Below are 21,054 nucleotides of genomic sequence, written 5' to 3'. Positions count from 1 at the left end.
GATCTACACATCTCATTGCTGGACCAATTTGCTTCTCAGATAGCTCTGGTTTAGGTACTAAGCTAGAAGAAGCTGTAGGAACCATTTTGCTTTTTCAGTTTTTATTCTGCGTACATTGCAAGACAAGTCTGCCTCTCTACTACATAGAAGCGAAGATCCTACGCTTACTTTAAAACGTCACTTGAAAAGAAGCAGTGCAGTGAACATTGTCCGGCCTCCGTCGCCCAGCCGTCTTGCCCTGAAGGAGGGCGCCCTGGGCCCCTCTCCGCCGGCGCGGTGCTGGCGCGGTGTGGCCGGCAGGGTGTCGTGTCAGACCTGCGCCGGCGGCTGCGCGGGTGTTTGCACACCAGACAGAGACGAGCTTCTCGTCTCACTCCATCCCCTCCTCGAAGAGGAGCCCTCTCCATCCTGGTAGGCTCTTCGTTTTTACCTGCGGTTGGGATCACAAGCTGGCCTCCTTGTGTCCCTGTTTTGGGACGACCCAGGACAATCTCTTGAGTCTAAGGCAAATGATTATATTTTTTTCTATTGCGTTCCTTCTGAAGCGAGCGTCCGAGTGCTGACGGGGCTGGGAATAACCTTATTATCCTAGGATCCCCCCCGCTGCCTGGGAGACCTCTTCTTCAGAACCCAGGGAAGCAGTCTGGCTTCTTCTGTTCTCAGCTTCTCTCAGCTGCATCACCTCGTTCATCAGGTCAGCAAACTGTCTCTCCTGCAGAGGAGAACACGGCTGTACATGTGCGTGCGTGGCAGATCCTGCCCCCAGTCAGAGCGCGTGTCTGTGTCGGGCCTGCCGCTCAGTCGGCTGATGCTTTGATCTGGAGTGGCTTAGCCTGTGCACGTTTTACAGCTGTGCGTGTGTGAAGCTCTTTATCGAGGGGACAGCAGCGTCGACCCACCCCGATAATAGTTGAGTGATGTAATTTAATCGGCAGGCTTTTCACACTGAGCAACAGCAACGGCGTTTTTCACACGATCGCGCTCTGAAATGTAAACCTGTTTCGAGTATCGCTCCCTGCACAGAATTCGGGGGGCGATGTGTAACATCAGTCACACTGGAATACCCCACCTTGGTGTGTCACCCCCACCCCAAAATGGGATGTTAGACTCCATTGTCCATCCAGTCCTAATCCTGCCGGCCAGAACTCTTCGACCCAAAACTGTTCCTTTCCTACTAATTGCTTCCCTTTAATTCACCCAGTATATTTTACTGGCCCTGTTAATCAGCCAAGCAGCCAGTGGCGTTGGGGAAAAAGCTGGGGAGGACTGGCCAGTTATCAGCCCTGTGGGATTGCACACCCCTTCAGCACCAGAGCGCTGGGCTCTTGCATAGCGGTGCCTGTACATTCACTCACACACACACCCCTCCCCCATCCTCGCTCTTACCAGCATATCCATCCTCTCGGCTGCAGCCATGGCAACACTCAGCTTCGTCTGGTCCTCCTCCCTCTCTTCCTCTATCACTCCCAGCCTGCCGAGAAAGAGAGGAGAGGGAGGCAGTCAAATGAGCCCATTCCTTACAGACAGTCTCTTCAACCCTGGACGGGCAGGGGGTAGGTGAATTGGCACACTGGTGAGGCTTGTGGCTCCTTGTCGATCCCGAGCCGGCTGGCCTCACATGCTTGGTGGTTTATTTCAACAGTTGGTCTGGTCCGTAGCCCTCACTCCTCACCTGAAGGTGGCGCTGGCGAGCTCCTCCTCTTTGGTGGCCAACTGGGCCTTCAGATCCTGCACCTCTGTCTGCAGCAGTGCATTCTGGTCCTGGCTCTGGGCGATGAAGTCCTCCAGCCTCTTGGCCAGCTCCAGGTCCCGCTCTGTCACCAGGTCCACATTCTGCCTGAGCTCCGAGATCTCCTGGTCGTGCTGCGAGAGAGAGAACAGCGTCCTGAATCTGGAGGGTCCTGTCCTGTCCAGGACTACTTTTCTCTAATCATCGCTCTGACAGTCGCAGAACGAAGAGGCTGGGCTGGAGTCCAGACTCCTCCAGCCGAGGATCGGGCTCTGGCTCTTCTGGGTGCCTGTGCGAAGAACCGAGCTGCTTGGTCTGGTTGGGGGGGGACTACTCACCTTCTCTAGCAGGCTGAATTCTTCATGCTCAGTCTTCTCCAGAGAAGACTCCTTGTTGTCTTTGATCCAGGGGACTGGGGCTGGGTGGATTTTTCCTCTCACATCCTTCTGGGGGGGGGACAGGAGAAAAGAACAACAGATTCAGCCAGAGGAAGACAGAAGGTAAAATGTTTCCTTTCTGAGATGTACACTCCCTAGCCAAGATATTGGTAACGTGTCGTATTTCGAACCCGTGTCCTGTTCCACCTGTGCACACAGGTGCCCCACCTCATTCTTTTCTTCCTAATGGTGTGGTATGTTATTGCTGTCCGTCTCGGGTAAGGAAAGAGGCCGGTACTGAAGAATCGGTGTTCAGTGTCTGCATGCGCACGTTCATCATCCAGCATAGGGTGGTGGGGGAGCCGGAGCCTATCCCAGCATGCAGTGGGCACAAGGTGAGGTACACTCCTGACAAGGCTCCAGTCCTTCACAGGACACACGGGGACACACTCCCGCCTGGGCCGGTTTTCCCAGAAGCCAATTAACCCCCCCCAGTTATGTTTCTGGATTGTGGGAGGACACTGAGCACCTGGAATCTGGAGCAAACCAATGTGAAGGGGGGAGAACATACAGACTCCACACACACAGTGCCCCAGGTCTGGAAATGAGCCCAGGTTCAGTCATAGGGGTTAAAGTACCAGGACTGTTCATGGTGATGGAAGTTACATCATAATAATTGCTTACGCTTATCTATGTGGACAGTCCACTCAAAGCTCTTTACAGGTAGTGTGAACTGCCCTCCACCACCACCAGCCCCACCTGGATGATGCACCAGAACGCTCACCACACACCAGCTAGCAGTGGGGAGAACTGAGTGATGAAGCCAGTCCAGACATGGGGGTTATTAGGAGGCCAGTGGGGGAGATTTAGGCAGGACCTTGGGGTAACACCCCTACTCTTTTTGAGAAACACCCTGGGATCTTTAATAGTGTCCTTCCTCATCATTTGGCAGTAAGGCCAACATTAAGACCATAGGGTGAGCGCCCCCTACTGGCTCCACTAACACCTCTTCCAGCAGCAACCTTAGTTTTTCCCAGGAGGTCTCCCATCCGGGCCCTGGCCAGGCTCACACAACTGCTGAGCTCCAGCGGGCTGCCAGCTGTGAGCTGCAGGGTGACAGAGCTAGTGGCTACATCCAGTAAAATGGATGGATACCAGTTACCCCTTTCCTGATCAAAGGGTGGGCGGGTTCTCCCTACTTTCTCGGGTTCGGAGATCTGGAAGGGTCGCGGGGGGTCCCGGTCCACGTCCATCTCGGGGGACAGGTTCTCGGTGCTGGCCTGCCGGAGGGGGGTGCGCCGCTGGTGCTTGATGCGGTCCGGCACGCTCTGGGTCCGCTGCACGCGCTTCCTGCTGGGCCCCGCGGCCCGGCCGCGCCCCCGGCCCTCCTCCAGGTGCAGCAGGGAGGCATGCAGGGGGCTGTGGCTGCTCAGCTCGCGGGGGGGCACGTAGGTGGGCTTGCTGTGCTCCGTGATGAGGCTGTGGGGGGAACAGGCAGGGTTAGAAGAGGGCCCCCCCTTCCCAGGGCTACGCCACACCCCGACTCCCATCTCCCGAGATCCGCAAAGTCCCCACACCCTGCCACCCGGGGTGGGGGGGTATCCCCAGGGCTGTGTATTTCCTTCCCTTTAACGAAGAACAAGGACCAGGGGTAGTCGCACCTCGGAGCCCAACACCATGCGGGGCTCGGAATCGAAGTGGAGAGCATGCCGAGGCTCGGGGGTTCCCCGAAAGGATCAGACCCCCCCGGGCGCTCACTCAGGGAAACAGGAGAGAGAGACCCGTTCAATTTCTGGGCTCTCACTGAGCCCCCCTGACTCACTGGTGCGTACGATACCAGGTCACTACTCACGAGTCTTAAAGAGGATTTTGCCCTTTTTGCATTTAATTGGCTGCATCAGCTGAGGAATGAAAGTGTTCACTGGCCTGACAGGATCAGTATTAAGCCTGACTTCAAACACGCTGTCCGCAGTGTGGCTGGAGCCCAACTGCTCTGCTCAGCAGCGCCTCCTGCTGCGGTGAGCGGGAGACGCTCCGCTCCTCCAGTCGGCACTGTCCCACAAGGTCAAGCGGGTGGCGTTGCTCTCGCTGTGCCGATTCGCATTCGAGAGGCGCCGAAGCCTTTGCAGAGCGGTCGGCAATCCCAGGTGAAAAACGGCGCCAGCTCATGGCCAGGACGACTCTCACCTGCTGACCGCAATGCGGGGGGCGGATGGCCCCAGCGCGTCGGCCACGGCGTTCAGGATGGAGGGCAGGGGGTGCAGCCCGTCTATGGTGTGCTGTGGGAGGAGGAGGGGAGAGGCGTCACTGCAGGGGGAAGAGGCGGTGCAGATTCACGCGGGTGTGCATGCCCGCCCCGGCCCCGCCCCCGGCCCCGCCCCCGCCCCGCCCCCTCGACTGCTCCGCCCCCTCACCTGCTCCATGGGCGCGATGATGTCGGTGAGCAGCCCGTGCAGCACGCACAGGCGCAGGGGCAGGTCCACGTAGCCGTCGAACCTCGCCATGTCCACCTCACTGTCCGGGTTCGAGATGGCGCCCAGGAACACGCCCATTCTCTCCCAGTGCTGCTCCAGGAAGTCGTTCATGAACAGCATGTACTCCTCCTTGTCGCCGAACCTGCGGGGGAGAGAGATTGGTGAGTGTGTCACGTGTGCCCGCCCCTCCGGGCGCTGGAAGTGGGCGGTGGTCAACAGGCAGTGGGCACCAGCGGCGCCGTCAGACTCACGGGGTGAAGTTGGCGAGGTTCTGGATGACCTTGGCGGTGAGAGTGAGGGCGCGCAACGGGCCGGGGTCGGGGTACGCCTGGGTCAGCCCGAACAGGCTGGGGCTCATGATAGCCGGGCACAGGAAGCGCAGGAAGAGGGAGGCGCTGATCAGGCGTTGGGCGATCTCGCCACGCCCCTGCACCTCGCACTCCTCGCGCCACGCTGAGAAAATCTCGTTCAGTTCCACCGGGAACGAGCTGTGGAGCAGAGAGGGACACACTCTGCTGATCGGTTTTAGCAGATTCATTCCGTACAGTGAATTATCATCACTCTTATTCAAATGGAAATTCCAAGAATCGTCCTGTTTATACAGAGAGAGACTCAGCTCAGAACTCCTTCCACCACAAGGCCCTGCTGAGCCCAGAGGAGAGCCCCCAGAGTCAGCTGGTTCTGAAGCTCACTTACACCAACCTGCCTCAGGACTGCACAGCTCAAACAACACAGATCAGTGTCTCACCCTGTCTCTCTCCCACACCTGTCTATCTCTCCCCCATGTCTCTCTAAACGGTCTCTCTCTCACCCATGTCTGTCTCTCACCTGTAGGTCTCTGTGATTCTCTGGAAGGCCTCCTCACAGCCCTCTCTCAGGTTCTTTTGATTGCTCTGCAGTTCGGAGGGGGAGCACTTCTGGGAGTCCACCTCCCAGTTGTTCCCTGAGCCATACAGGTGCGCTATGAACTCCCCTGTGGGCAGAGAGACAGTGGTTCAGTCCTCGTGGGAAGCCGGGCAGTGGAGTGGGCAGATGCAGTTACAGAGCCGGGCGCAGGGCCGTACCCAGGGTGTCGATGAGGTATTTCTGGCCCACCAGTTTCATGTACTCGTCGATGGCCTTGGTGGCCAGGGTGTTCTCTCTGAAGATCAGAGCCTCCTTCTCTCCACAGCGCTGCAGCTCTGCTGCCCCCAGGGCTGTCAGGAACTCCTGCAGGTGCACACAGCCCGTCAGTGCCCGCTCACAACACCCTGCACACTCACTGCACACTCACTACACACTCACTGCCCACTCAGTGTCCATTCACTACCAACACCCTGTACAATCACTGCACAATCACTCACAATGCCCTGCACACACATTGCACAATCACTGCCCACTCACAACACCATACACAAACTCTGCACACTCGCTGCCAATACCCACACCTGCGGCACGTTCGTTGCACACTCACAACACACTGCACGCTCTGCACACTCACTGCCCACTCACAGCCAACACCCTGCACACTCGCTGCACACTCGCTGCACACTCGCTGCACACTCGCTGCACACTCACTCACAACACCCTGCTCCCTCTCTCCCCCTCACCTTGGCTTTCCCGATGCTCTGCAGGACATGCACCAGCGCTCCGGCCAGCTCCTCCTTCTCCCGCACGGACAGCAGCGGCTCCAGGCCGGTGCACAGCTCCACGTGGTGGAAGGTGATGTACTCGGCGAACTCCTTGTACCGCTCGATGGGCAGCACGTGCAGGTTCTGGTACCGGGCCTTGATCCGGACCGAGGCCTGGGCCCCCAGCTGGGCGCCGGAGGAGCCGCCGCCGCCCTTCTCCCTGGCGGGACAGGGCAGGATGGGATACCAGCGCTCCTGGAAGGCGCGGCCGGTGATGTCGGAGAGGGGGAGGCCCACGCTGCCCAGCGGGCAGAGGACGTCGTCCTTGGCGCTGCTCTTCTTCTTGCTGTCCTCCTCCCGGAAGAGGTGCAGGGTGAGCTGGGAGACGGGGGGCAGGTTGTCCAGCTCGAAGAGCTCGCCCCAGAAGAGCTGCCCGCCCCCGCCGGCGCCCCCGCCTCCTCCGCCGGCGCCCCCCACGCCCCCTCCCCCGGCGCCATCCGTGCGCTTGGCGCTGCTGCGGCTAGTGGTGCGGGCGTACAGCGTGCCGTCCAGGTGCAGCTCACAGTAGTAGCGCTTCTTGGCCGGCAGGTCCTTGGCCTCGTTGACCCAGAGGCTGAGGGCGTTCTCGGTGCGTGCGCAGTTATCCTGTCGGCCAGACCGGGAGAGAGAAGAGAGGGGTGAGGGATAAGGAGAGGGGAATGGAAGGGAGGGGAGGAGGGCATGGGCCAGCTCTCACCTTGTTGGGCTGGGCGGCTCGGCGCAGATTCTCGATCCAGCGGTCCCGCTCTGCGGCCGAGCTGCAGCCGAAACAGTGACCGCCCTCCGAGTTTATCACCTGCAGAAAGAAGGCATCATCAGCATGGCACGCGCCAGGGCAACAGGGCTGGGGCAGGGGATCAGTCCAGGGCATCAAGGCTGGGGTCACTATCAGGCCAGGGCAACAGGGCTGGGGTCACTGTCAGGCCAGGGCATCAGGGCTGGGGTCACTATCAGGCCAGGGCATCAGGGCTGGGGTCACTATCAGGCCAGGGCATCAGGGCTGGGGCAGGGGATCAGTCCAGGGCATCAGGGCTGGGGTCACTGTCAGGCCAGGGCAACAGGGCTGGGGCAGGGGATCAGTCCAGGGCATCAGGGCTGGGGTCACTGTCAGGCCAGGGCATCAGGGCTGGGGTCACTATCAGGCCAGGGCAACAGGGCTGGGGCAGGGGATCAGTCCAGGGCATCAGGGCTGGGGTCACTATCAGTCCAGGGCATCAGGGCTGGGGTCACTATCAGGCCAGGGCAACAGGGCTGGGGCAGGGGATCAGTCCAGGGCATCAGGGCTGGGGTAGCTATCAGGCCAGGGCATCAGGGCTGGGGCAGGGGGTCACTATCAGGCCAAGGCATCAGGGCTGGGGCAGGGGTCAGTACAGGACATCAGGGCTGGGACAGGGCTCAGTACAGGACATCGGGGCTGGGACAGGGGGTCAGTCCAGGGTATCGGGGCTGGGACAGGGGGTCAGTACAGGACATCGGGGCTGGGACAGGGGGTCAGTCCAGGGTATCGGGGCTGGGGCAGGGGGTCAGGGATAGGTCAGGGTGTTGGGGCTGGGGCAGGGGTTCAGGGTCAGGTCAGGGTGTTGGGGCTGGGGCAGGGGTTCAGGGTCAGGTCAGGGTGTTGGGGCTGGGGCAGGGGTTCAGGGTCAGGTCTGGGTGTCTGAGCTGGGGCAGGTGTTGGCTCAGTGCCCACCTCAAAGCAGTACTTCTCCCCCAGGATGGAGCTGTGGACGGGCCGCACCACTGTGGTCTGGTCACTGCTGAGGTCCAGGCTGTCCGCTGCACTGACCGGGATGGCCAGCGACTCCCGGGAGTCGTGCAGACTGGTCCGGCTGGAGAGAGAGACGGAGACGACAGAGAGCTGGTGAGCAGGCGAGCGGGTTCTGGACACCTGTGCCAAGGGGTACCCCTGCACCCCAGATATGCTGAATACAAGGTGGAGGTTGAAGCCTTGGGGGAGATAAGCAGGGGACAAGGATCCATGGGGAGAGTGTTTTGGAGAGAGTACATGTTGAGGGAGGGAGAATACACCTCTATCTGTCTCAGGGGAACCCCGCTCCACCCAGATTCCCCCCCACTTCCTCTCTAAGCCAGTTCGAGCGCTGGGGGGCAACTCCCCTCCAGGAAGCAGTGGCCTTGTGCTTCTCTTGAGCGGCAAGGCGCTATATCGCCGAAGCGCGCGGGCGGCTCGTGTACCAGTGGCCGTCCTGTCTGTTCAGCTGCGTGGAGCTCTTCCGCACGTGGCCCGGCCGGAGCCGGCGGATGATCATCGCCTGCGGGGCGGGGAGAAGAGAGCATTGTGGGAAATGTAGTACGTGCTGGCAAATCACATTGTAGTTTCTAGGGAGATTCTGTCAAGTCAGAAGTAGAGATAGGAGGCACAGTGACTCACCTTGACCCCTCCCTCAGGGCCCTTTGACCTTTGACCCACTGGAGCAGCTTGGTCTGCGAGAGACAATGATGTTTTAGTCCCTTTTCAGAAATTAATCCTTTGAACATCAGAGCTGATAAAAGTTACGCAGTAGTTCATGCTGTATGTCCTGTAAGGACCTCTAGCTACAGTTTCAGATGCACATTCTTCAAAACATCAAACCTGATTTTGACAGATTTTTAACTGTCTCTCTCAGGCTGTTGTGACTCTCGAGCAAGCTCGCTGGTTTACAGCAGACTCATGTCTCTGTCCTTTCCCAGCGCCTGTCTCTGCGTCAGCGGTACCCGAGAGCTGCTGGAATCTAATCACTGCCCGATCTGTGACCGCTGGTGGGGGTGGGGGGTAATTTCCTCCTGTGCTTCCGCTGTCACAGCCAAGGCACAAACAAGAGCCAGAAACAGAACGTCAGTCCCTCACAGGCGGATCTGTAGCCTCGAATCCAGGTCCAAGTGAGCGTCAATACAGGATCTGTCACAAACCACTTTACTAGACCCTACGGGGTCTCAAGAACCCGGATATGGAGATGGCAGTAAACTGTAAAGTATATTGTACAGTATATAGCCTAGGTATATAATATGTGAGGTACAGCTGTACAATCTAGGACTATAGTATGAGGTGTGTCAGTATATGCCCCAGGTGTGTTAGGTATAATAGGCCTGGTGTGCAGCTACACAGACACAGCTATTTACAGTACTTATAGGTGTCGGCTACATAGACACAGCTATATACAGTACTTATAGGTGTCAGCTACACAGACTCAGCTATATACTGTACAGTACTTATAGGTGTCAGCTACACAAACTCAGCTATATACAGTACTTATAGGTGTCAGCTACACAGACTCGGCTATTTTCAGTACTTATAGGTGTCAGCTACACAGACTCAGCTATATACAGTACTTATAGGTGTCAGCTACACAGACTCAGCTATATACAGTACTTATAGATGTCAGCTACACAGACTCAGCTATATACAGTACTTATAGGTGTCAGCTACACAGACTCAGCTATATACAGTACTTATAGGTGTCAGCTACACAGACTCAGCTATATACAGTATTTATAGGTGTCAGCTACACAGACTCAGCTATATACAGTACTTATAGGTGTCAGCTACACAGACTCAGCTATATACAGTACTTATACTGTAGGTGTTAGCTACACAGACTCGGCTATTTTCAGTACTTATAGGTGTCGGCTACACAGACTCGGCTATTTTCAGTACTTATAGGTGTCAGCTACACAGACTCAGCTATTTTCAGTACTTATAGGTGTCGGCTACACAGACTCGGCTATTTTCAGTACTTATAGGTGTCAGCTACACAAACTCAGCTATATACAGTACTTAGAGGTGCTCAGCTGAATCTGTGAGGAAGACTGTCACAGGATGTGGCTTGAGCTCCTCTCACACTCAGCAGTCTCACCCTCCTGCACAGGCCCGCAGCAGGGAGGGCGTGAGGACCAGCCAAGCCTGACCCACCCAGTCAGAACACAACCGGAACCCCTCTGTCAACAAGCTCATTCATTCATGGGGTTCAAGCAGGTGGAAAATTAGATAGGAAAGTAGAAACCCAGCTTTTCAGATCTTGAGCTTCTTCATGTAATACGTTTAATTATTTCACCTTGGGATTAGAACTGTGGTTTGCTTGAGGTCTCTAGAGATTCTTCAGAAACAAGAACAGACTCCCACAGTGCAAAGCTGTCTGACTCACTTCAGGTTTTAGAATATGTATTTTTACCCCAATTTCATTGGGCTTTACTGCACTGTGCTCTTACCCTGATCTCACTGGGCTTTACTACACTAGACTGTGCTGTTTACCCCGATCTCACTGGGCTTTACTGCTCTTAACTGTGCTCTTACCCTGATCTCAATGAACTTTACTACACTGGACTGTGCTTTTACCCTGATCTCACTGGACTTTACTACACTGGACTGTGGTTTTACCCTGATCTCACTGGGCTTCACTGACCTAGACTGTGCTTTTACCCTGATCTCACTGGGCTTTACTACATTGGACTGTGCTTTACTACACTGGACTGTGCTTTTACCCTGATCTCACTGGACTTTACTGCTCTTAACTGTGCTCTTACCCTGATCTCAATGGACTTTACTACACTGGACTGTACTTTAACCCTGATCTCACTGGACTTTACTACGCTGGACTGTGCTTTTACTCTGATCTCACTGGACTTTACTACACTGGACTGTGCTTTTACCCTGATCTCACTGGGCTTTACTGCACTGGACTGTGCTTTTACCCTGATCTCACTGGGCTTTACTGCACTGGACTGTGCTTTTACCCTGATCTCACTGGACTTTACTGACCGTGACTGTGCTTTTACCCTGACCTCAATGATTTAATCTCTCCCTACTGGTCAGAACGGGTGGTGGTCTGTGGTCCTGTGATGGCTGGTGTTGATGTTTTCTCTGGCCACGTATCAAATACCAGCCCAAAGAGAAGACATGATTCAGGTGCCCACCCACTATTTTAAGTCATTTTTTAGTGCCAGTTGATCCATGTGAGTGATCCATCTGCAGTGCTTTTCAGACGCACTATCTCAATAATAATAATAATAATAATTGCTTACACTTATATAGCGCTTTTCTGGACACTCCACTCAAAGCGCTTTACAGGTAATGGGGACTCCCCTCCACCACCACCAATGTGCAGCATCCACCTGGATGATGCGACGGCAGCCATAGTGCGCCAGAACGCTCACCACACATCAGCTATCAGTGGGGAGGAGAGCAGAGTAATGTAGCCAATTCATAGAGGGGGATTATTAGGAGGCCATGATTAGTAAGGGCCAATTGGAAATTTGGCCAGGACACCGGGGTTACACCCCTACTCTTTTCGAGAAGCGCCCTGGGATTTTTAATGACCACAGAGAGTCAGGACCTCGGTTTTACGTCTCATCCGAAGGACGGCGCCTGTTTACAGTATAGTGTCCCCATCACCATACTGGGGCATTAGGACCCACATGAGCCGCAGGGTGAGCGCCCCCCGCTGGCCCCACTAACACCTCTTCCAGCAGCAACCTTAGTTTTTCCCAGGAGGTCTCCCATCCAGGTACTGACCAGGCTCACACCTGCTTAGCTTCAGTGGGTTGCCAGTTGTGAGTTGCAGGGTGATATGGCTGCTGGCATATATATATATACTGTACACTATTTCTGTAAAAGCTCCTTGTTGTATCAACTTGTAAACTTGTAATAACAGACTAAGCTCTATTAATTGGTTATTATTAGTAGTAGCAAAAGAAGAAATAATAATTCTTTGCATTTAAAAAGCACCTCATCCCAAGGAGTCCCAAAGCTACAAGCAGCTGCTGCACAACTACACTCTGATCTTGGAGTGTGCTGTAAGTACATACATTATAAAACATTGTCTAAAGGATCACCAGTACAACCAGAAATCAGCTCATTAATCAAGTAATTGAGTTCAAGGTTGATTCTACATTCTTGCTTCTGGAAAGTCAGTCTTGTAAATACAGTGTAGGCGTAGACTCTACAATGACTGTGTCTCTGGCAGGAACAGAGTCAGATATATTGATTATATATAACCTATATAACCTCAATCACAGTCTATCAAGAGCCTGGAGGATCGACTGTTAAGACATAACATGCCTGTCAGCAGAGTGACCAAACTGCACAAGCAAACAGACAAGCTCGGCACACTCAGTCGATAATGTAGCAGTTAAACGGATCGATCAATTGATCAATGAGATGATCAGCAGTGGGCGCCAGCCCTGTTCTTACCGGGAGAGGCTCCGCAGATAGCCCAGCGTCTGAAACCCATGTCCCGCAGACAGACAGTGTGAGAGTTCGCACCCTGCAGCTCAGCGCCTCTCTCTCCGATACCCAACAGCCCACCTCACGCCCCCCGTCTGACCCAGGTGGGGGCACAGCTGGCCAGCTGCTCCACAGGCGTCCAAACACACGGCCCCACACGCACAGGCTCTCCTGCAATCCCCTGTGCTCTGTCGTGCCCAGCCTGTCTCTATCGCCCATCAGAGGAAACGTCAGAGACCCGGGAGGCAGCAAAATCACGTCAGCGTTTCCTGCCGACATGCGGCAGCTCACACGCTGCAGAACAGAGCCCAGAGGATTTCATCCGAGCCGAAAACCCTCTGACCGCGACTCGTGCCTCAGCGCAGGTCAGGATCTTCACATGCACGTTCAAGATGTCTAGACCCCTCTGTCCGGGAGTGTAAACACAGACGTTTCAAGGTGTGCTGCCGAGAGCCAGTTTTGGAGAGTCTCAGCGCTGTGCTGTGCGTGGGACCGGGCTCAGTCTGAGCCAGTTGACAGCGGAAACCATGTAGGTAGCAGACTTTCCCCCCTTCTTCACAAACACAATCCACCCGCTCACTTTCGAACCTCTGGGAGAGTTGAGTTGCCCTAGCAGGGGGATGATGAGACAGGTGGTCGCGCCTCACTTCCTGTCTGGTGTTGTAGTGTTTGAGGCTGCACCATTGCGTGCTTGGTGTTGTGATGGGCCCATGTCTCCGTCTGTGTCGGGAGCCAGTGACGAGCCTGTGACAGGGCTGTGTTGTGCTGGTGTCAATCCGGTGTTGAGCCTGTGTGAGGCTGGTGTCGGGCCTGTGTCTGACCTGTGTGTCAGACTGCATCTTAGCCTGTGTCTGGCCTGTGCCTGACCTGTGTCTCAGACTGCATCTTGGCCTGTGTCTGGCATGTGTCTCAGACTGGTCTTGGCCTGTGTCTGGCCTGTGTCTCAGACTGGTCTTGGCCTGTGTCTGGCCTGTGTCTCAGACTGCATCTTGGCCTGTGTCTGGCATGTGTCTCAGACTGGTCTTGGCCTGTGTCTGGCATGTGTCTCAGACTGGTCTTGGCCTGTGTCTGGTGTGTCTCAGACTGTCTTGGCCTGTGTCTGGCCTGTGTTTCAGTCTGGTCTTGGCCTGTGTTTCAGACTGGTCTTGGCCTGTGTCTCAGACTGCTCTTGGCCTGTGTCTCAAACTGGTCTTGGCCTGTGTCTTGGCCTGTGTCTTGGCCTGTGTCTCAGACTGCATTTTGGCCTGTGTCTGGCCTGTGCCTGATCTGTGTCTCAGACTGCGTCTTGGCCTGTGCCTGACCTGTGTCTCAGACTGCGTCTTGGCCTGTTCCTGACCTGTGTCTCAGGTTGTGTCTTGGCCTGTGTCTGGCCTGTGTCTGGCCTGTGTCTGGCCTGTGTCTGGCCTGTGTCTCAGACTGGTCTTGGCCTGTGTCTGGCCTGTGTCTGGCCTGTGTTTCAGACTGGTCTTGGCCTGTGTCTGGCCTGTGTCTCAGACTGGTCTTGGCCTGTGTCTGGCCTGTGTCTCAGACTGGTCTTGAGCTGTGTCTTGGCCTGTGTCTGGTGCGTGCACTCTGAGTCTCGCCCATACTGACCCAGGGTTCCATGGCTGTCCGTGAGGTTCTGCAGGCTGAGAGTCGACTGGCAGCCGCTCATGCGGTTCACGGTCCGAAAGAATGCCTGGAGAGGTGAACACAGAGAAGAAGTAGTGAGGAGAGGGGTGCGAACTGTGCACTGTGCAGCAATGGCACTTAGATGCTCATAGGGGGCACTATGGGAACACTGTCTCATGGGCTCCTTCTCATACTGTACATGACAGTGGTGCTGACAACACCATCCACCAGTGTCCACCAGAGAGCAGTGGCATGAGCGCAATCTCATGGGACAATAGCACCCTCAAGTAGACCTATCAGTGATGTTGGGGACATTGGTGCCCTGCTGTAGGTGTCAGCGATGTTAGAGCCCCCTGGGGGACGCTGGGACACGTTGCTGTTCTGCTGTAGGTCTCAGTGATGGTTTTTCTCCCTGCTAGGCTCCGGTGTCCTTTATGTGTTCCTGAACTTTTCCAAAGGTTTGCCAGTGATTGCCCTGATGTGCTGGGGAGTATCCTAATCATACTATCCCAGTGCCAGAAATCATGCAGGAAAGCACAGCCTCCCATTTTAAAACTGAAATTCGTTATTGCAAACTTCCACCCATTTTCTAACTGCTGCTTCCAGTCCAGGCTCGAGGGGGAGCTGGAGATCTTCCTGGTAAGCAACGAGAGCAAAACAGGGTACAGCCTGGGACGCCAGCCCATCACAGGGCAGACACACACAGTCACACACTCACACCAGGGCTCAGACACACACAGTCACACACTCACACCAGGGCTCAGACACACACAGTCACACACTCACACCAGGGCTCAGACACACACAGTCACACACTCACACCAGGGCTCAGACACAGACGCACACAGTCACACACTCTCACCCCAGGGTTAAGACACACACAGTCACACACTCTCACACACTCACCCCAGGGGTCACACACACAGTCACACACTCTCACACAATCACACCAGGGCTCAGACACAGACGCACACAGTCACACACTCACACACACTCACACCAGGGCTCACACAGTCACACACTCACACACACTCACACTAGGGCTCAGACACACACAGTCACACACTCTCACACACTCACACCAGGGCTCACACACACACAGTCACACACTCACACCAGGGCTCAGACACAGACACACACAGACACACACAGTCACACAGTCACACCAGGGCTCACATACAGTCACACACAGTCACACACTCACACCAGGGCTCAGACACAGTCACACACTCTCACACACCAGGGCCAGTTATCCCAGAAGCCAGTTAACCCACCAGCCTGTCTGGACTGCGGGAGGAAACCAGAGCACCTGGAGGAAACCCATGCGCACACAGGTAGAACATGCAAACTCCACACAGACAGGCAAGGGAATAACCCCAGAAATTGAGCCCAGGGCCCCAGCGCTGCGAGCAGCAAAGCTAACCCCACAACCATGCTGCATTTACTGAAAACTATTGAGGAACTAATTTGCCTTTTTTTGTGAAAAAATTGAAACCTTCGAGACGGTTTTGCTGTCAAATGCTACTTACTTGTTAACTCTGCATGCAGATCACGTTGGAACGTTTCTGCGGTGAAACGTCTGCCACACAACCTGTATTAAATCGCTCCCACATCCCATCACGTTACTCATTATAGAGACTAGTGAGCAGGAAGGGCCGCATCGTGTATCAATTCTTGGGAACATGAATGCGAGTTGCATCAACATGGCGACTTACAGTATTTTCACAAAGTTCATGATTTTGTGCTTATTTCGAAATTTGTTTTTTTTCCAATACCATCAATGAATGTCATTGTGTTATCGAGATGTAATAACTGGTCTGAGAAACCGGGGCCGCTGTGCCCCTTTAAGAGGAGATCTGTTTGCACTATGCCTCTGTCTTGCCTCCTCTCACCTCGTCGTCCCGAGAGATCATGATCTGTCCGTCCGTCAGCACACAGCAGGAGATGTCCCAGAATGGCACCTCGGGCTGGGGTGTCCAGGAGATTCGGGTAAAGGGTGCCGCTGTGGGGGCAGCAGCAGAGGGCGAAGCAGAGGTGCTGGTGTCTGTCAACACAGAACACAGAACAGGATGGTGAGTCAACACCACACCCCACAGAGAGCTTCGAGGGAGTGCTGTCCAGAGAGTCAGGCCGGATCTGGACAGACTGTGGGCAGGGAACTGCAGCTCTTCAGTGTGAGACAGGAGTTCGTTTTCTGTTCAGTGTGGAACAGAGGAGTTCGGTTCTGTTCAGTGTGGGGAGAGGAGTTTGGTTCTGTACAGGGTGAGACAGAGGAGTTCAGTTCTGTAGAGAGTGAGACAGAGGAGTTTGGTTCTGTACAGAGTGAGACAGAGGAGTTCAGTTCTATACAGTGTGAGACAGAGGAGTTCGATTCTGTTCAGAGTGAGATAGAGGAGTTCGGTTCTGTTCAGTGTGGGACAGGAGTTCAGTTCTGTACAGAGTGAGACAGAGGAGTTCGGTTCTGTTCAGTGTGGGACAGAGGAGTTTGGTTTTGTACAGAGTGAGACAGAGGAATTTCAGGCTCCGGATCCTGAGTGGTTCCTGACCGTGTGCCTCTTGGAGTCTGTTAGCCTAGAGGACCAGTGGAAGTATTTAAGAGCAGGAGGCACTCTTTAGCACACAGCTCAGGGGGAGTCTGGAACAGAGCTGTGGACGCTGATAACCAGCAATCCTTCCAGCAGCGCCGAGTGATCAGTCAGACCAATATGCTTACTGAGCCATACGACCAGCGCGATGAGCTGAGTGCTGCCCTCATCTGCACAGTGAATTGTATGTTTGACTTTATTCACATATTTAGTTTTCTTTCTCATCACAGCTTATTTGCTAATAGGTGCATGTTGTGTTCAGTGTGTTATGTGTTGGGTTATGTCCTCTACCCGCCGGACAGTAAAAGTAAGTAAACGTGTTCTGCAGGAGCTGATCAGCCATATCAAACAACATGCAAGTACAAAAAAAGTACTTTAAAGTGAGTTCAAGTACAGAAAGTTTGCAGTAACACAAAACGGAAATATACTCTTTCCTCCCCTCTCTCCTCCCCTCTCCTTCTGAGCTCAGAAAACAAACAATAACTCACGTCTACCACTAGGTGGGGCTACAGCACCAACATGAGCAGCTTCTCAACTGGAGGCCTCTTCCATCTGACCTACTTTGATTAAACTGAAGTCACGTCTCAAATTCCCCACCAGGCCAGAATCCTGCAGTCTCGCTCCCCCGGAAATGCTTGTGCTGCTGTGTAACCGTTTATAGCGTGTAGCAGCCATGAATTTGACACCGACAGAGAGGTGGAAGTTTTGTGCTGTGTCAGTCAAGGAAACCCATCTGTTCAGGGACATTTCAGTCAAGGCAGATGGGTTTTGACTGAACTCCCAGCGACTGAACCCAGCTGGGAGTCAACATCCTCGTGAGGGAACCCAGTAGGTGACATACATCCCCAGTGTGTGTGGGAGCCCCCAGTGTATGTGGGACCCCCAGTGTGAGGGGGAGCCCCAGAAGCTATGTGAGTCCCCAGTATGAGGGGGAGCCCCAGAAGCTGTGTGAGCCCTCAGTGTGGGGGAGCCCCAGAAGCTGTGTGAGGCCTCAGTGTGTGTGAGCCCTCAGTGTGGGGGAGCCCTCAGTGTGGGGGAGCCCCAGAAGCTGTGTGAGGCCTCAGTGTGTGTGAGCCCTCAGTGTGGGGGAGCCCCAGAAGCTGTGTGAGGCCTCAGTGTGTGTGAGCCCTCAGTGTGGGGGAGCCCCAGAAGCTGTGTGAGCCCCCAGTGTGTGTGTGTGAGCCCCCAGTGTGTGTGTGTGAGCCCCCAGTGTGTGTGTGAGCCCTGAGGACTGGTCAGTGCGTGAGAGAGAGACAGGAAGTGCGCTCCAGACAGAAGGCTATCGAGGAGAGAAGCTCAGCGGCCGGTCTGCTGCCCCTCACCTTCTGTGCTGCAGGTGGCGCTGTTCCCACTCTTCCCGGCGGCCGCGCGCGGCTTCTTGAACTTCTGGGAGACGGAGCGTAGGTACTTCCGAAACAGGGCCCCCTTCTGCTGCGGCCCCAGGGCCGGGGAGCCGCGGCCCTCGGCGGGGGGGCTCTGGCCTCGCGCGGGGGCGGGGGCGGTGGAGAAGAGGGCCCCGGGGGGCTCCGACAGGGCTCGGCGGAAGGGGTTCTTCCGGGGCGCAGAGGCGGGCTTGTCGCCTTTGGCGTCCTCCGGTTTGCTAGGGGGCGCCACCCTGTCCTGCGGGTCCTCGCTGTGAGCCTTGCGCCATTGCATTCTGCTCCACTTGGAGGGCTGGGCGGCCGTGGCGCTGCCGCTGGCGCCCTTGTCCGCCGGAGGCGCCCCCGCTGTCTCGGAGGGCGAGCGGACCCCCGTGTGCCACTTGTAGGTCCGGAGCAAGGAAGCGTCGTCACTGGGCTCGGGTGGCCCGGGGTTCGAGGGAGTTGACGGGGCCTTCTCCAGGGACCCAGAGTCTTCGGGCGTCTCTGGCTCCGCCTGCTCCACTTCCATTTCTCCGCTGGTGCCCATCTGGACTGCTCCCTGCTCTCTGTCCCTGTCCACCGGTCAGTGTCCTTCTCTCTCTCTGTCCCTGTCCACCGGTCAGTGTCCTTCTCTTTCTCTGTCCCTGTCCACTGGTCAGTGTCCTTATCTCTCTCTGTCCCTGTCTACCGGTCAGTGTCCTTCTCTCTCTCTGTCCCTGTCCACCGGTCAGTGTCCTTCTCTCTCTCTGTCCCTGTCTACCGGTCAGTGTCCTTCTCTCTCTCTGTCCCTGTCTACCGGTCAGTGTCCTTCTCTCTCTCTGTCCCTGTCCACCGGTCAGTGTCCTTCTCTCTCTCTGTCCCTGTCCACCGGTCAGTGTCCTTCTCTCTCTCTGTCCCTGTCTACTGGTCAGTGTCCTTCTCTCTCTCTGTCCCTGTCCACTGGTCAGTGTCCTTGTCTCTCTCTCACGCGTCCCCCAGGGCACAGTGTGTCCCCGTCCCTCACTGCTCACTGTTATCACTCTTATTATCCACTGCCACCCTCCGGCCCCGCGCTGCCGCCGGCCTCTTCCTCTCTGACGGAGCTCTGTGCAGTTGTGCAACCTCCCGCTCCTGTCCGCGCACACTACACAAACTTGACACACGCCCCACCAACACCAAAGGCACTCTTCGCCAGCGCTCCTCGGCTGAGCCGCCTGGCTCTCTTCGTCCTCCTGGACTGCCTGTCCCCTCCGTCTCTCCTCCCTCTCTGCCTGTCCCTCTGCTTCCCTTGCGTGGCCCGAGCGACCCGGAGCTGCGCTGGTCTCGTGGCGCTCGGGGCTCCTCTTTCTCTGCGTTTCGGGGGGCTCAAGCCCTTTCTTCTTGTCGGCCACGATTGTTTTTTGTCCTCCGTCTGTGTACCCTTCTCTCAGTCACTCCTCCATCCGTCGGTTGTCTTAATGGCTTAATCTGCCCTCGCATCAGCTCCGTGGTTTGGTCCTTCCCCCTCCCCACCTCTGTCTCACTTGCTGTACCTCTTCTTCAGACAGGAAGCGGCTGTTGCCATGGAGCCTTAGTTTTGTCCAATCAGGACGGGCATGTTGCTATCGCAGAGCGAGTTTGAAGCTGCAGGAAAACCACAGCGCTCTCGGGTGTAACGCCCGACCTGTTACAGATCGGAAATCTCACCATTTTTAGCTATAGACATTCTTTTCAGCATGACAACACAACTTCTCATGATGGTGGTAAGGTGATAACCCAAACAAAGCAGCAGGGGCTTTCTCAGTATCTCTCTCCCTTTGTCCCTCTCCTCTCACACTCCCCCTGAATTCACACACTGACACACCCCTGACTGAACTGGAGACACTGCTGTCCCTCTCCTCTCACAGTCCCCCTGCATTCACACACTGACACACACCTGACTGGACTGGAGACACTGCTGTCCCTCTCCTCTCACACTCCCCCTGATTTCACACACTGACACACACCTGACTGGACTGGAGACACTGCTGTCCCTCTCCTCTCACACTCCCCCTGAATTCACACACTGACACACACCTGACTGGACTGGAGACACTGCTGTCCCTCTCCTCTCACACTCCCCCTGATTTCACACACTGACACACACCTGACTGGACTGGAGACACTGCTGTCCCTCTCCTCTCACACTCCCCCTGAATTCACACACTGACACACACCTGACTGGACTGGAGACACTGCTGTCCCTCTCCTCTCACACTCCCCCTGATTTCACACACTGACACACCCCTGACTGGACTGGAGACACTGCTGTCCCTCTCCTCTCACACTCCCCCTGAATTCACACACTGACACACACCTGACTGGACTGGAGACACTGCTGTCCCTCTCCTCTCACAGTCCCCCTGAATTCACACACTGACACACACCTGACTGGACTGGAGACACTGCTGTCCCTCTCCTCTCACAGTCCCCCTGCATTCACACACTGACACACACCTGACTGGACTGGAGACACTGCTGTCCCTCTCCTCTCACAGTCCCCCTGAATTCACACACTGACACACCCCTGACTGGACTGGAGACACTGCTGTCCCTCTCCTCTCACAGTCCCCCTGCATTCACACACTGACACACACCTGACTGGACTGGAGACACTGCTGTCCCTCTCCTCTCACACTCCCCCTGAATTCACACACTGACACACACCTGACTGGACTGGAGACACTGCTGTCCCTCTCCTCTCACACTCCCCCTGAATTCACACACTGACACACACCTGACTGGACTGGAGACACCGCTAGAGACACTGCTGTCCCTCTCCTCTCACACTCCCCCTGATTTCACACACTTACACACGTGACTGGACTGGAGACATGACTTCATCAGTGCTATCGGTTAGTGTTGAATTGCCATGGCAATTGCTTCAGTTAGAAAATGTAAGGTTGTATTGTAATGTCTCAGGGTGTCAGGAAGAACCCTGTTGACTGTGTTCCAGGGAATTCCCGGTTTTCTCCTCCTTATCCTTATTGGACAGAGCAGACACATGTCACAGAAGAGCACCTGTCCTCTGTTTGTGTTTCTTGTCTTGTCTTT

The 21,054-nt window shown here is 55.5% G+C and overlaps 1 protein-coding gene across 2 annotated transcripts; it reads right to left on the bottom strand.

The window, feature by feature from the left end:
- Nucleotides 1–84: 84 nt before the first annotated feature.
- rasal3 (RAS protein activator like 3) lies at nucleotides 85–19,517 on the bottom strand. 2 transcript variants are annotated; one of them, XM_088603324.1, is made up of 18 exons: nucleotides 17,965–19,517; nucleotides 15,950–16,101; nucleotides 14,040–14,124; nucleotides 8,619–8,671; nucleotides 8,423–8,499; nucleotides 7,920–8,058; nucleotides 6,927–7,025; nucleotides 6,170–6,835; nucleotides 5,645–5,789; nucleotides 5,409–5,553; nucleotides 4,832–5,068; nucleotides 4,521–4,722; nucleotides 4,294–4,385; nucleotides 3,306–3,585; nucleotides 2,068–2,175; nucleotides 1,673–1,863; nucleotides 1,387–1,471; nucleotides 85–712 (listed from the first exon to the last, which is right to left on the bottom strand). In XM_088603324.1, exons 1-18 carry the CDS (start codon nucleotides 18,548–18,550, stop codon nucleotides 584–586), a joined length of 3,471 nt encoding a protein of 1,156 aa, XP_088459450.1. In that variant the 5' UTR covers nucleotides 18,551–19,517; the 3' UTR covers nucleotides 85–583. The 2 variants fall into 2 exon arrangements, with proteins under 2 accessions (XP_088459450.1, XP_088459451.1); XM_088603325.1 differs by lacking the exons at nucleotides 14,040–14,124; nucleotides 15,950–16,101; nucleotides 17,965–19,517 and adding an exon at nucleotides 12,414–13,479.
- Between the last annotated feature and the right edge of the window lie 1,537 nt (nucleotides 19,518–21,054).

The sequence above is a fragment of the Lepisosteus platostomus genome, chromosome 13 (assembly GCF_059453375.1).
Source record: "Lepisosteus platostomus isolate fLepPlt1 chromosome 13, fLepPlt1.hap1, whole genome shotgun sequence".
Classification (NCBI taxonomy): Eukaryota; Metazoa; Chordata; class Actinopteri; order Semionotiformes; family Lepisosteidae; genus Lepisosteus; species Lepisosteus platostomus.
The sequence above is the reverse complement of the archived record's forward strand: the minus strand, read 5'-3'. Positions and strand labels throughout refer to the sequence as shown.

Coding starts and splice junctions, on each gene's coding strand:
- rasal3 (XM_088603324.1), bottom strand. CDS start 18,550: ATGGGCACCAGCGGAGAAATGGAAGTGGAGCAGGCGGAGCCAGAGACG. Junction 16,102..17,964: donor CGCCACCTGCAGCACAGAAG/GTGAGGGGCAGC, acceptor CTGTGTTGACAG/ACACCAGCACCTCTGCTTCG. Junction 1,472..1,672: donor CTCGCCAGCGCCACCTTCAG/GTGAGGAGTGAG, acceptor CTTTCTCGGCAG/GCTGGGAGTGATAGAGGAAG.